Here is a 14,570-nt window from a genome sequence, read left to right as displayed (position 1 = left end):
ATGTGAAAATGAAAATCCTTCTTCCTCCTTAATCTTCCTTTCCAGTCTTTCTGATATTCATAACTAATATGGACTTCTTAACATGGAGTGCCACTCTGACACCTACTTTCCTCAAATACTTTCACTAACTTCATTCATATGCATACATGCATAGTCCCTGTTCTTTCTGCACTGAATGAATTCATGCTGGCTACATCATGGCTCTTGTTTTCCCTTTCCCAAAAGTCACATTTCATCCTCTTGCTGCGGCTCCTAATACGTATTTAATATATATTAATGCATATATTGTATACATAATATAAGTATTAGAATGTTGACATCCCTCACTATCTCTCAAGTTGGTTTTTTCCTGTACATAATACTTTTTTATATAGTAATGGCTTTTCTTCTAATAATTTGGGAAAAGGGAGAGTGACCTGTTTTATGTTTTAAAAATCATGCTAGTGTCCTGTCAAATCCATCTCAAGTTCATTTTTGTGGACTGGCTTTTTGTCAATTATTATATTTATGCTCTCAATTTCTTAGTCCAGTCTTATGTCCTTAACATTGTGAGTTGCACAATAATGTTGCACACCCGATTATCTTTCTTTCTTTACTATATATTCATTCCTTCTTGTTTCTTTTGTCAGCTTGTTGTTTTATTTCATTTAAATCCCAGGCACATATGCCTAATTTGCCTCCAGTGGCATAGTAGTGCTAGCTTAATGTTGGCTGCATTTGTTTCTACAGCCCAAAAAACCCCAGATTCCTCTCTGTATCTCTATATGGTGTACAAATCAGAGACATACCTGTAAATTATGTATCAATACTTCTGTTTAAACAGCAGTGCTTAATCATTTGTTTGTATTAAAACTTGCACTATCCTCCAATTGTTTGTAATGTTTAGACTTTAGGGAAAAGTTATTGGAACAGCAGAATTTCCTAGTCTTGAAAGGTGATTTTTTTCTTTCTCTGCTGGTGCGTACCAAGCTGCTTTGTCACTCCCTTCCTCAGCAGGATGGGGAGGTGGAGAAAATAAGATGCAAAAAAACTCGTGAGTCAAGACAAAGGCAGTTCAATAAAGGGAAAAGCAAAAGACAGGCATGGAAGCAAAGGAAAACAAAAGATTTATTCTCTGTTTCCCATCAGCAGGCAATGTCCAGCCACTTCCTGGGAGGTAAGGCTCCAGTGTGCGTACCCATTGCTCCAGAAAACAAATATTGTAGTAATGAATGCCAATGCCCCTGCCCCCCCAACTTTCACTTAGTTTTTGTTACTGAGTAGACATCATATAGTAGGGAATATCCCTTTGTTCTGTTTGGATCAGCTGCCCTGGATCTGTTCCCTCCCAAGATCTTGTCCACCCATATCCTACTGGTGAGGGAAATGAATTTTGGAGAGACAGCCTTGAGGCTGTTCCAGCACTGCTCAGCAGTAGCCAAAACACTGGTGTTTTATCAATACCTTTCTAGCTTCCAGTACAAAGCACAACAATATAAGTGCTGTTGTGGGGAAATTAACTCCATTTCAGCCAAACCAAATACAATCTCATAGGTACTACAGCTTCCAGATCCTTTATTTTTTTTTCTTTAACTAAGAAAAGAGACACAGAAAAAGAAAAAGACTATCTGCTACAGTAGTTATAACAATTATTATAATATTCTGGAAGAGATCCACTATCATACTTGTAAATAAGGCAGGCTAGACTCTGTCAATCTGCAGAAGCTTCAGATTTACTGTTCAGATTTGACTGTTTCCTGTGTTCATCATTCTTGTACAGAATGTAGTTTAAAGCTGAAAGTGGCAGGAAGATCTGGAAGTTACAAGACCAGTTAAGAATATTAGTTGATTATGAACTATTTGTCTCTAGTCTGACTTAAAAAATTGTAAGTTTTCAGTAAGAAAAATATGAAACCAATGGATAGCCCAAGACTCAAATTACACTGTGAAGCTGATTGGTTAAGTATCTGAAGAATGACAACAAAGAGGGCTGTAATGCTTTTGCTGTAATGAATGTATAGATTAAAGGATTAAGTACTGACCTGTTTTTTTTTACAGATTGTGAAAAGTAAGTTTAAGTAGATTTACTGTGGATTGTAGTTGTATGATGAGCACGTTGTAACATTTTGAAACTTGCGTCCAAGCTTCCTTTGACAACAATAATGAAAAAAAAAATTAGTCTTAATGGCAAAAATATGAGATGGTAGAATCTAAGGTCATAAGTACTTTTTTTAACTCTGAACTCTCAAAAAAACCCCAAACCCTCAAAATAAACACCCTCCCCATTAATATGAGATTCATTATCTTTTTTTTTTTCATTCTTTTTCTATGTAAGGAAGGGTTTTAACAAGTTCCTGAATGGTTAGCCCTAAATTTACTATGCTGGACATGGCACATTACAACTAATTTTTTTTCCTCCCTTTTTTAGCTACAAAGCTTTTTCTTTTTCCTGTACACTGACTTATGCTGGAAGGACCATATGTCAAGTGAAGATTTGCAAAAATATACCAGCTGAAAGATCCTTCTTTTTCCTGGCTGGCTGGAATGAGAAGTAAGTTTTGGTCTGTGTTTAATATATATTTGTCTGACAGATTTTACACATTGAATATTCATTTCAGGGAAAAAAAAAAAAAAAAAAAGAGACCCACGTCTTTATTATAGGATCTTCTTCTGAGCAAATTAAATTCCACAGAATTCAGAGAAACTTGGGGAAGTGGGAGTGAGAGAAGAGTGGCATAGCTAGAGGAAGAGAAATAGGACTAATCTAAGTCTGGTCTGACAATAAACTAAACTAAGCTGTTCTGAGAATAGCTTTCATTTACTGGAGACATCCCAGAGAAATACTTCAAACAAAAGGAGATAGAGACAAATGCTGTATTTCTATTCTTTTTTGAGGGCTTCCACCCTTTTATTTACCTCTTATTAGAGTGGATCCAACTTGAGAACCCACTGTAAATCTTCACCATGAGAGTGGTGGCACTGTGCGGCAGTGGCACAGTTTGCCCAGGGAAGTCGTGGCTGCCCCATCCCTGGAGGTGTTCAAGGCCAGGCAGGATGGGTCCTTGGGCAGCCTGATCTAGTGGGATGTCCCTGCCCATGGCAGGGGGTTTGGAACTAGATGATCTTTAAGGTCCCTTCCAACTCTAACTATTCTATGATTCTGTGATTCTATGATCTCTTTAAGGGTTCTTTTCTTAGAAGGATTGGTTGTAGTTTTGGGGTTTGTTGTTTGCGTTTGTTTGGGTTTTCTTATAAGAAGGATCTCCAGATTTAAAATGAAGACTAACTTTGAGACTAGAATTTTAGCATGAAGGCTACCAACTGCCAGTTACCTGCCTGCCGGCTTTGAGGAAAATAATTCCATTGAAGAGCAAAGAACACTGACAATGTTCAGCTAAGGCAATGGGATGACAAAAAGCATATTTGCTATAGATTGGAGAGAAGTAGTATGCCATTTTTTAAGATTTGGCATTAATATTGTATTCTTCCAGCATTCTCGGCGTGACATGTTTATATTTACATTCTTTGATTTTTTTTTTTAATTTTCTATCAATGTTTACTATGTTCTTAATCTGCAAGCAACTTGATTATGTTGTAATTGAACAAAGGCTACAAGTAATCTGAAAGAAGTTTTTTTTTAAAATCATAATTAAATACAGAGTGTAATTCATAACTTCTTTTTACCTTTATCTAAGACACACACCAGTTTTAAGCTGGGCATACAGAAGAAGACCTTTTTATGTCAAACTTGATACACATCTATCTTAATGGAGATTTTGTGTAGCCTTCTTGATCACAGCCATTAAAAATACATGTGGTAAGAGGTTACCAGGGTTTCCCTGTTCTCCCTATCTTGTTTGGCTTGTCTGATTTGTTTATACTCTCTCAAGGGCAAAGCTTGGGTTGCCTCAGAGCTCTTTTGTGTTGAGTGCCTTTATGATACGAGGCCTTTGACCCTTGAAACCAGATGTATAATTTTTATCTAATATCTGTGAATAGCAACTTCTCAGTGAGTAGCATTTCTTTTTTTTTTTTTTTCAACTACTGTTGAAACAATTCACCCACACGGTATCTTATTTCTGGCCACTGTTCCATTTCCACTTTCTTCTTCTTAGTCATCCATTTGATTCAGCCTCATGCAGAAAGGATAATACCAGCTGGGTAATCTCAGACACACATTAATCAAAGTTCTTAAAAGCAATACAGATACTCCGCTTCTCTTTGTATCACATGTCGCTGGAAGGGAAATTTTTCTCCTCTTTGACCCATACTTTAACTCTTGGAATGTCTAAATCTTGTCAAAGTTTACAGGTTCTTTTCCTACTTGTGTACATCTGGTAGTACTCTATATATTTGCATTGTGTTCTAGGGAAGCTCTGGCAAGCATTTGCTTTCTGCAGTGAGGATATTGTGAGCTTTTTCTTGCTCTGAGTTCACAAGGACTGTTAACAAATATCTATATCAGAAAATGCATGTCTTGATTTTTTTGTTTTTTCTCTTCACGTTAGCAATGCTTTAAAGTTAGCTGCAACTCTTCGTCATACAGTTTTATGTAACGTAGGCAGAGTTGTTGGCCTTTAATTGAAAAAGACAGAATAAACTATAGCATGTAAAACAGTTTACTTTCCAAATAATTGTTTCTAACTAATTATGAGTGAGGAACAGGGCATGAGACAGGGAATGCAGAGTTGTAAGCTATAAATAGGTACATGTGGGAAGACAGTTGAGAATTGCTTCTCAATTCTCTTTATGGTAATAAGAAAGAGTGGAAAATTGCTGTCTTGCTTTGTTATTCAAAGACAGAGGTATGCAAATGTGAATAATTTTCAAATGTTTAAGACTGATCACCTAAAATTTTGACACTATGCTAATTTGGAGTTCTTCAGAATTTCATCTGAAAACAGTCTTCTGTCTTTCAGTGGCTTCTTAGTGCGTTCAAGTAAACTTTACTGTAGCCAATACAATTTTGACAGATTTGAAACTGGGAGCCAAATCTTATGCTAATTTTACCTTATACCATTACCTTGTCTTATTTATACTACCCATAATCCTTAAGTCTTTCAGGCTACTATACTTTCTAAATACCAATTTCTACATTTGCTTACTGCTTAAATATGACTACACATTTTAAAAATGCTGAGAGTTGCATTATTCTGCCAGTCTAGATTGAATATCTGAAAATTAAATGGAATCAATATTATTTATATTTATCTTCTAGTTTGTTTTCTTAATCTCAAGTTTATGCAGGTCTTTTATTTTCTTAATGATAATGTTGTCAATGGGGAATAATTCTTCTAGCCTTTTGCTCCTTATATGGATTTTGTTCTTACAGAAATATGTAATTAATTTCATTTTCCACTTGAGAAATTTAGTGTGCTCTGAATATACATGGAAAAAACCTAGAAATACACTGTCTACCATAATGTTTCTCTTCAGGAAAAAGAAAATATGGACTGTCAAATGTCTGGGTAGTTACATGCATGTTTTTCCTTACAACATGAAAATATCTTATTTATTAGAATTGTTTTAAGTTATAGTTTTAAATTAGTTCATATAATTTATATAAACAAATTGCACACCAACCAAGTTTGCTAATGGCCAGTACAAAGTTGAGATGAATATTGATAAATCTGATTTTTCTCTTTAAAAAATGTGAATCACTTATCACTGTTATGACAAAGTCTGCCTTTAAGTTGTGGTTGGGGAATACCACACCACCAAAAGTACATCTGAACAAGAGGATGGGTATCATACCGTACTCATAAGCAACTCTTAGTTTCTTAAGTAGTGCTTTCCTCTGATGACACAAGACAGCAAGTAACTATTCACCCTTAGTAACAAATGCTTCATTGATAAAGTAAAGTGAAAGTTTAAGCTTTTTCTGCCTTTGTCAGTGTTAGTGGTTACCAATGAATTAAATGAGTTTTTATACGACTCTTCTCAAGTACTACGACCCAACTTAATGGTTGGCAATACTCATCAATGTATTGAAGGAATTTGTCAGTTGCATTTTCCTTCAGAATGCAACTGTTGTATTTTATGGCATGGTATCTGTGTTAGGACATTAGAAAAATGTTAAAAGAACTTGCTTGTGGTAACAATGTTCAATATTTTTTTTAACTTTAACTTTTATCTTTTTTGATTTTCTTTTAGAATCAACTTTCCTCTACGAATAAAGGCTCTTCCAAGGGAAACTATGCTGGCAATAAAACTACTTGGAGTAAACAATGCCTCTAAAAGTACAGAAGTTCTTGCCTGGACATGCTCCCCATTGTATCCAAAAGAGTAAGTTCACTTTTGTGTGACAGCTTATGGAAAGACCATTCTTGAATAGTATTGCACTCAACTTGGGAAAAATATGAAAAGACAGAAATTCTCATTTCAAGACCTTGCTGTAACAATACTGAGACAGTCACTTACAGCAAACTGCTCTTGATGTGCCAGTAAGAGCCTCATCCATAAGCTTTTCTTTCTTTCCAATACATAGTTTTTTTAGCTTGGCTTATGCAACTGTTTGACACTTTCAGTAAAGTTCCCTGGGCTTGTTGAAAGGCCTTGCTGTACCCATTCCTTTAGCTTTGCAAAATCCTTGTCAGCATAGCATCCTGTTCACAATGGTTGACATTTTTTTTGGTCTGTGTTCCATTTTCACACCCATTCATTCTGCTCAGAATGGGGAGTTACTGATGACCACAATGAGCACCTTTCCCTCTCCACAGGATTTAGAAGATTTCTCCTCTCTTTTAACCTCTTCTTTTTACACAGCACACAGTGTAACAGTGGTTTAAAGATGCTTGTAGCCTTGAATGTCTCAGCAGTGATGCACAGATATCTAAGGTAAATTTTCTGCAGTGCCCTAGATATATTTTAGTGGCACTGAGATGTCTGAATTTAGATCAAGCCTTTACCATTATATTTCATTTTTATTTAGACTATATGACCTTGCATGCCCTCAATAGACTGACAAGCCTCAAGTCCTACAAGTTTTTGCATTAACATCCCTCTGTAAATTATAGCTCTTTGCTCATCATAAGACATCTTTATCTACTTCTGCATATGGTGGCAATAATCATTTAAAACAAAATAACCCCCCAAAATTTGATTGCATGTATGAATTTACTGTGTTTTAAAGACCTTCATTTCCATTGAACTCTTAAGCTGAGATGCTTAAAACACTGGAAAATAGGATGGACTGGGCTAGAAGCTTTTTCAATCTTTTCAGAAGAAAATTCAAGATGACTCTCTTCAGGAAAAGAGAGCATTCTTCTATGACTTAGTGATTAGAGCACTTAGCCTGAAGGAAGGAAGGACGTGTGAATCAAATCTCTGCTTCAAGTATTGCTTGGGCATTTTATTCAATGACTTTTCTTTCATTAAGTTAGTCTGAAGAGGTGTACATCCCTCACTTTTCCATTGTGCATGTCTTTTTAAATAAAACATGCATTATGTTTGTTTTGAGCATTTCTTCAAACCTGGTGCTTGGGTGAAATAGGTAGAGGGAATATCTGGGCTGAGTATCTGAACTGGGATGAAGTGTTAGGATGTCCTCATCCCTATCAAGTTCATATGTGCTCAGTACATGCAAAGCAGAGCTTTAGGCGTAAGTTAATTGCAGAACACTTAGACACTTTTTGTGGTAAATGGGATGGGTGAGAATCCTGTTCTTGAGAACTTGTGTTGTCCTAAAGTTTTTCTTATTTTTGAGCACTAAAGTCACAAAGGAACAATTTTTGGAAGATCTGAAAGCTTTCTATTTCCTCTGATGTATATTTTTCTTAATATATGGCATCAAAGCAAGCATGGTGATTTTCATTAGATAGATCTCCAAGTCACCCAGACAGTTTTAAAAATTTTACAGAAAAATGGCTGAGTGCCACATGCACTCACCACAATGAAGGTGCTCTCTGATTGTAGAGATAATTGCTGAAATGACCCCTCAAAGGAGAAATACTAATTAAGTTATTGGGGAGGAATGGGTTAGGAATAGCACGTTCAGCACCCCCTAATCTGATACCTGTGCCATTTGCAATTATAGTAATTACTAGCACAAAGTAGCCTAAATGCTTTTTCTTCTTTTAGCCAACCACAGCTCCACAGAATTATTCAATCACCGTGATTTTAGTTGATAGGCTGGTTTAAAAATAAGGATAGCCCTGGAATTCCTTCAGAAATGTGAAACTTGCAAATATCTGAACATTCACCCAGTCTGTTTTTTCTTTTCTTTGGAAGATCATGAACAGGTTTTGGTAGTCCAACGAGCTCTCAGTTTTACTTACTTAGAAAATGGTTGGATTAAAACTATCAGGTAATTCATAATAGGTAAAGCTACCAGTTAGTTGGAGTAATTGAGAATTATAGAATCATAGAATCATTAGTTTGTTTGAGATCATCAAATCCAACCGTATATGTCCACTACTGATTATTATCCCCAGGCACCTCATCTACCTGCCATTTAAACATCTCCAGGGATGGTTAATCAACCACCTCCCTGGGCAGCCCGTGCCAGTGCCTGATAACCCTTTCAGTGGAGAAATTTTTTCTAATGTCCAGTCTAAACTTCCCCTGACACAGCTTAAGGCCATTCCTTTTTGTCATATCACCTGTCACTTGGGTGAAGAGACCAACATCCATCTCGCTACGACCTCCTGTCAGGTAATTGAAGACAGTGATAAGGTCTCCCCTCAGCCTCCTGTTCTCTAGGCTAAACAACCCCAGTTCCCTCAGCTGGTCCTCCTAAGGCTTGTTCTCCAGCCCCTTCACTAGCGTTGTTGCTCTTCTCTGGACACGCTCCAGGACCTCAATGTCTTTCTTATAGTGAAGGCCGCAAACCTGAGCACAGTATTCAAGGTGTGGCTTCACCAGTGCTGGGTACAAGGGCAAAATCACAGAAGAAACAGTAGGACATTGAGAGGCCGTTTCCTGATTCAGAAAAAAATAGAAGTTAATAATTTGTTTTCATTTGACTCACCAATTTTGTGTGAAAGATTAATAAACTGAGCAAAAAACCCAACTTTTCTCACCTGGCTTCTGGAATGCAAATAAACTTCAAGACTTATTTCAGTAGATTACTCCTGAAATTGAAAGTATGTACCAAGGAAAGATTTCTACCTGTAGGATCATGCTAATTTGTCAAAAGTACCTTGTATTATTGCGAAGACTGTGGTATCGGGCTCCCTAAACGAACAAACTGTAAATTTATATTGAGTGAAGAATTTTGTCCAGAAATCTTTGACAAAACATTTCTAACTTTGAAAATATCACTTCCTCAAAAGAAACCTTTTCTCAGACGTGAATTTGAGTTCTAAAAGAGTCTTAACATTCTCATGTTTAGGATTTAACTTATAGGGGAAAGGACAGAAATAAGGCTTTTGAAGAAGCCAGTGGTCCTGAGGTATTAGCCTGGGTCACCAAGCATCCTTGTTCAAATACTTGTCCCAGTTGGTCACTGAGTCATTCTTCTCAGGGTCAGCAAAAACAAGGACAGAGGGTGGCAGAGTGGCCTCTTTTTTCTCTATTCCAATGTTTGTTTGAAAGTAAATAAATAAAATAGTACTTCGGAAAAAGAAAATAAATGTCAAACAGTTTATAGATACAGTTCCTCTTTTCTGTCCCATAATATCCTATTCTGATTAAAAAACCAGGAATTCTGTTCAAACTGGTTGTGGCTTATATTAAAAAGAGAAGGAGGAAAAAAGAAAAGTTATCAGTTTTGAGTTATTCCCAGCTATTACTTAGGAATTTTGATCTTTGAGTGACCTAGGAAAAAAAGAACACTATTTTAAAAGACAGAATTTACTCTTCTCTGTAAATCTGATATCTGTTTTTTGTTCCAAAATGATTATTGTCATTGTATGGTCACTTCTGTCCTTCGTCATTTAAATTCATAATTTAAATTAAGTTTGAACTTAAGATTAAGAAAAACTGAGCTTATTTTAACATATAAAGTGTAAAAAATCCTTTCATCTGTTTCAAAAAGTGTGAAAAGTTTCTCATGCTTTTGGGCAAAACCATGTCAAAGTCTGTTGCCAGATCAAAGGGCTGTAACTATTTTTTGATATTTCAACACTTCAATTCTTCTCTGAAAAAATACTGAGTAAGCAGAGTGTATGAGAAATATATTAAAAATTAGAAAGCAAAATTAGAAGCAAGTCCCAACTGTTTAAATAAAGCATATTACTTACTATTTGGCATTTCTTATCCCATATTGAAACCACATAATACCTAAAAATGTTCTGAAGAATTTAGCCTGTTCAGTTCTGTGGGGGTGATGGTGGTAAAGACTTATCAGTAAGCAGATATTTATTAAATCTCAAATTTGTTTAGTTTACATTCTTTCCTGAATTCTAGTAATAGCTTTAACTATTCTGTCACTTGTCTTGTAGTGTGCTGATTGATGGCATGACTGGCTGATGGATATACAGGGCAGCTACTGTAATCTTTATCAAATGTGTGTTGAGATTACTTTTTATCAACTTTGCACATTTCCGTAGAGTCTCACCCTTTAAAAAACTGACTTCCTACAAGTGTTCGCCTAAATATAGTTGTTTACCTTAGAGTTACTACTTGTAACTTATTTTTTATCTTTATGTATTGGGCCAAAAATTAAAAAAGAATTGGGAACATAACTGCAAATTTGTTTTGAAAGTCTAGAATAATCTGGTAATTTCATATTTGCTGTATACAGCATCTTCAAATTTATGGAAGCTATTTAAACTCGAAACTGGGGGTAGAAGATGTGGTCCTTATTAATGTCTGTAGGACATTTAGCATTACTTTGCAACTGAAAATTATCTCTCTAATTTGAATTTTCTAGAATTCTGTAGTATTGGTAATTATAATGAAGTAGCTATTTCACAATATCATTCTAATGCAGAATTAAGACTGCTTGTGACATAAGATATGCGGGTTTTACAGCTTAGCAGCTTTGAATTTCCTTTAAATTTAACCCCAACTCTGAATTTCTGAGGCTTATAATATCGTATTTGGGGATAATTACTTTTATTTTTACACTATATTTTTTGTCCTCATTTTGCTAGTATATCCAGTCTAAACTGTAATTCTGTTCTAATGCTATATACATTTGGGAATGAATGCAGTGATAATAACTTTAGCTGCCACCTTGTCCAGTAGGTGAGCCTCCACATCTGTATTTCTTATCACTGTCAGGTAGTTGACTTTAGATAGTGGCTCTAAATCTATACCAATAAAGCCCTTGATGGTGCATCTGTATCAAGTTGTCTTACTAGGCACAAGAGGCAATTAAAACAGTGTTTGCAAGCCTGCATGTCAGCTTTCTATTCCTTCACATCAGAAAAATGTGTTTATCTCTTCAGCTGAATAGTTTAGTGATCCAGAGCTAATTAACAAAACAGAAATCCGTCATTTGGTGCAATTTGGGAGTTGTAATGCACCCCATAATGCCCATTGCTCTGACTTCACTGATTCTAACATCACAATTTATTTTGAGTTGGTATTTCCAAATCAGAATAAGCAAGCAACAAAAGTTCCCTCTTGCTGGGTTTGGGGAGGAATGTCTCCCATGTGATTTTAGGACACAAGATTGATTTTGTTAAGTTAGGGTAACTTGAGCTGTCCGTAAATAGCAATGTCCTCTTCTGCTGTAATAAGGCAAGAAGTTTATTTTAGCTCTGGTAACAAACAAGAGCTGGGAATGTGTGTAATTCCAGGGGTTTCCATTTGTCCTTGTTTTGCATGAGCATATAAATAAAAAAATAGCAGTAGGCACAGAGCAGCACTTATTTATTACCCTTCTGATATGCTTTATTCTAAAATTGCTACGTGGAAGCCATTGTCTATGGCTGTGACCTTTATACAGTCTTTACAAAGGTCAGTATCACTACCCTCACCTTATGGATGGTAAAACTGGCAAACAGAGCAGGGAGTGACCTGCCTGACCTAACTGGCAGAACTGGGTAGCGCAGAGAGGATTCTGTCCATTCAGTAAAAGTTATGGTTATCATGCTCATAATTCTATCTGCTTCTTTTTCTGAATAGATGCTGCACACTCCCCTGCTGCTTTATCCTTTTCTAAAAATTATGATGTGTCTTTTTATTGTTTCGTTCACCTAAATGGGCCCTGTTATTGTTCCATTTCTATGTCCAAAAGCAGACTCCATCCTGAAGAATACTAGCTGTGCAGTGCAAACAGTGCCCCGAAGATTGCTTCGGAAAGCTGTGTCTCAAAAACATACACCACATTTCGCAGCTGCTGGTGCCTCTTTAAAAAATTATTTTTAAAAATCTTCAAAAATTAAAAAAAAATCTTTAAAAAAATTTTTAAAAATGCCTCCTATTTTTTACAGACAAGCCTTAGTACAAAGCGTGACTTACTGACAGAAGAATACATAAGTTGCTTGCTTATTTTTAAAACTATAAATTAGGCACAAATATGTGTCTCATTTTGAAAACAAATTTGTTTTTTCTTAGGAGATATCATCTCCATATTATCAAAGTGGTTTAATGTCTTTGATGTTACTCACAGTCCTGTCATCTGCTTTATCATGTGAAGTCTTCTCAGCACAGCAAAGATACAATGCTTTACTTGCTATTTCTCCAGCTGAGGACTCCAAGAAGCCCACCTGCTGATTCTTGCTTATCTTCCTGGACAGTCTTTAGCCACATCTGTATCAGGTGTGAATGAGCTGAACTAATGAGCTCAGGAAATGTCTCAATTAAACACATCTACAGTGCTTCCGAGGTCTGTGCTACTTATATTGCTCTATACAAGTGTTCCCAGGGAAAAAAAAATCACTGGATTCCTTTTTTTAAAGCCCACTAGAGTTTTCAAGCATAATATGAAAGTGATTAGCAGTTTTAAGAGCTTAAAAAGATAATTTAGTCTTATGTTTGTTCAGTTCTCAGCTATTCTTTCTCCCTTCTAATAAAAGTGCCAATCAGTTCAAATTACAATGTAAACCCCTGTCAACAAAGGAGTGGTTGAAGAGATGAGATGGATTTTTTGGAGGTCATCTGAGTACACAGAACAGAAAAACAACTTTGAACCACCACTAGTCGCTTTCAGATTCACATCAGTGATCTAAATGGTCACTGTGCTATCTTGTTCACATCACAGCTTCTTTCTCTGCCTCCATTCCCTCACAAATGCACCTATAGCTGCAAAAGAAAACTATTTTGGTTTTAGTCCTCCTGAGATGCATTCTCACAATAAAATAAATAGTTTGCACTAGCAACATGAATAGCTTGATAAGTGAAAGAGAAAAATTAGCCCTGAATTAAGTTTACACTGAGTGTTGCCTATAACAATGACTTTGTGGGAATTTCTTATTTCTTCTTCAGATGACTTAGCAACAAATTATTCCATTTTGCAAATCAAAATGTACTTTCCTACAACAATGTTGCATACTAATACTGCAATCTAGGAGTCCATCTAAGTTCTTCATTTCAGGTAAAACCTGTGCACTCAAAACTTATCTGTCTAGGTGGCTATTTCTGTTGCAATGGGCAAAGGAGAATCTAGCTCATTCTCTCAGTAGTTTTGACTAAACAATGATTGCAACAATGGTAACAAAAATATTTGTCAGTAAAAGAAAAGATGTTGAATATGATCAAATTTCTGACCTCACTAACCATTAATAGGTGGACAATTTAAATGTTAAGTCCAGTGTACTGTATCTTCCTTTACTCAGATACTGCATTCTTAATTGAGGTAGATTGGATATGATTAGAATTTACTCTGGAAAGTTCTGATATTTTTCAAATTCTATAGGCTCAGTTGTGTTTGCTTGCGAAATCATGCTGGTTTTCTTATCTGCAGACCACACGCATGCCTGCTTCTGGTACATGCTTGTTTTCTTGTACATGTGCTTAGACTGGTACTTCAGACCACAATCGCCCTGCCTGTCCAAAAACCACATGCAGGACATGTGGTACAAACTATCCCACTAAAACTCCTTTCAGCTACATGGAGGTTTGAGGCTCTGATAACATACTCCCTCCTCCCTACCATCTATACATAAAATCATCAAGGATCCTTCATGGTTGCAGTAGGCTGACGTGAGGTGACATGAAAGTATACTTCCCTCCACTTTATATATTGTGTTAACACTTATGATCTCTGACACATTTGTCCTCAAAATTAGATCTTGAGATCGAAATATGGTGTTGTCCTTAGGTTACACCTAGCTTACATGACAACCTCTGTCACACAAGAAGTCAGTGGTAAACATTTATGCCCCAATCCCTGCAACTGCACAGTTGTTTTTGCTATTAGTGAGGCCATTTGTATGCCACCTCTTCTAATCTAGGCCAAATTTGTAGAGCTAGCCACATAAAGATAAAAGTTTTATTCTCCTTTTGCTTGTCTTTTAAGGTCTCCAGGTCCACATCCTTTGATGTAATTTCAATAAACATTGTTCACCTTCCCTCATGTACCGATGCAGTATTTCTGTCTGTTTGTATTGCAGGCGGCTCGTTCACGGAACTGTACTGCTTAGCATGACATTGTACAGCACACTTACAACAACAATGATTACCCCAGGCATCTGCAATACGGATACACCAACCTCAGTAACGTTGCAGGTAAGAAAGCTAGAAAGTGAATAAAAGGGTCA

The 14,570-nt window shown here is 36.2% G+C and overlaps 1 protein-coding gene across 1 annotated transcript in view; it reads left to right on the top strand.

Moving 5' to 3' along the window:
• PIK3C2G (phosphatidylinositol-4-phosphate 3-kinase catalytic subunit type 2 gamma) overlaps positions 1-14,570 on the top strand; it is a 291,894-nt gene that overhangs the window by 141,878 nt on the left and 135,446 nt on the right. Inside the window, exons 12-14 of the mRNA XM_054078355.1 lie at positions 2,408-2,530; positions 6,133-6,264; positions 14,424-14,538. Coding sequence (XP_053934330.1) covers positions 2,408-2,530; positions 6,133-6,264; positions 14,424-14,538 — 370 coding nt within the window. The remainder of the gene's footprint in view (positions 1-2,407; positions 2,531-6,132; positions 6,265-14,423; positions 14,539-14,570) is intronic.

This window comes from Cuculus canorus, chromosome 1 (assembly GCF_017976375.1).
Source record: "Cuculus canorus isolate bCucCan1 chromosome 1, bCucCan1.pri, whole genome shotgun sequence".
Lineage (NCBI taxonomy): Eukaryota > Metazoa > Chordata > Aves > Cuculiformes > Cuculidae > Cuculus > Cuculus canorus.
The sequence above is the reverse complement of the archived record's forward strand: the minus strand, read 5'-3'. Positions and strand labels throughout refer to the sequence as shown.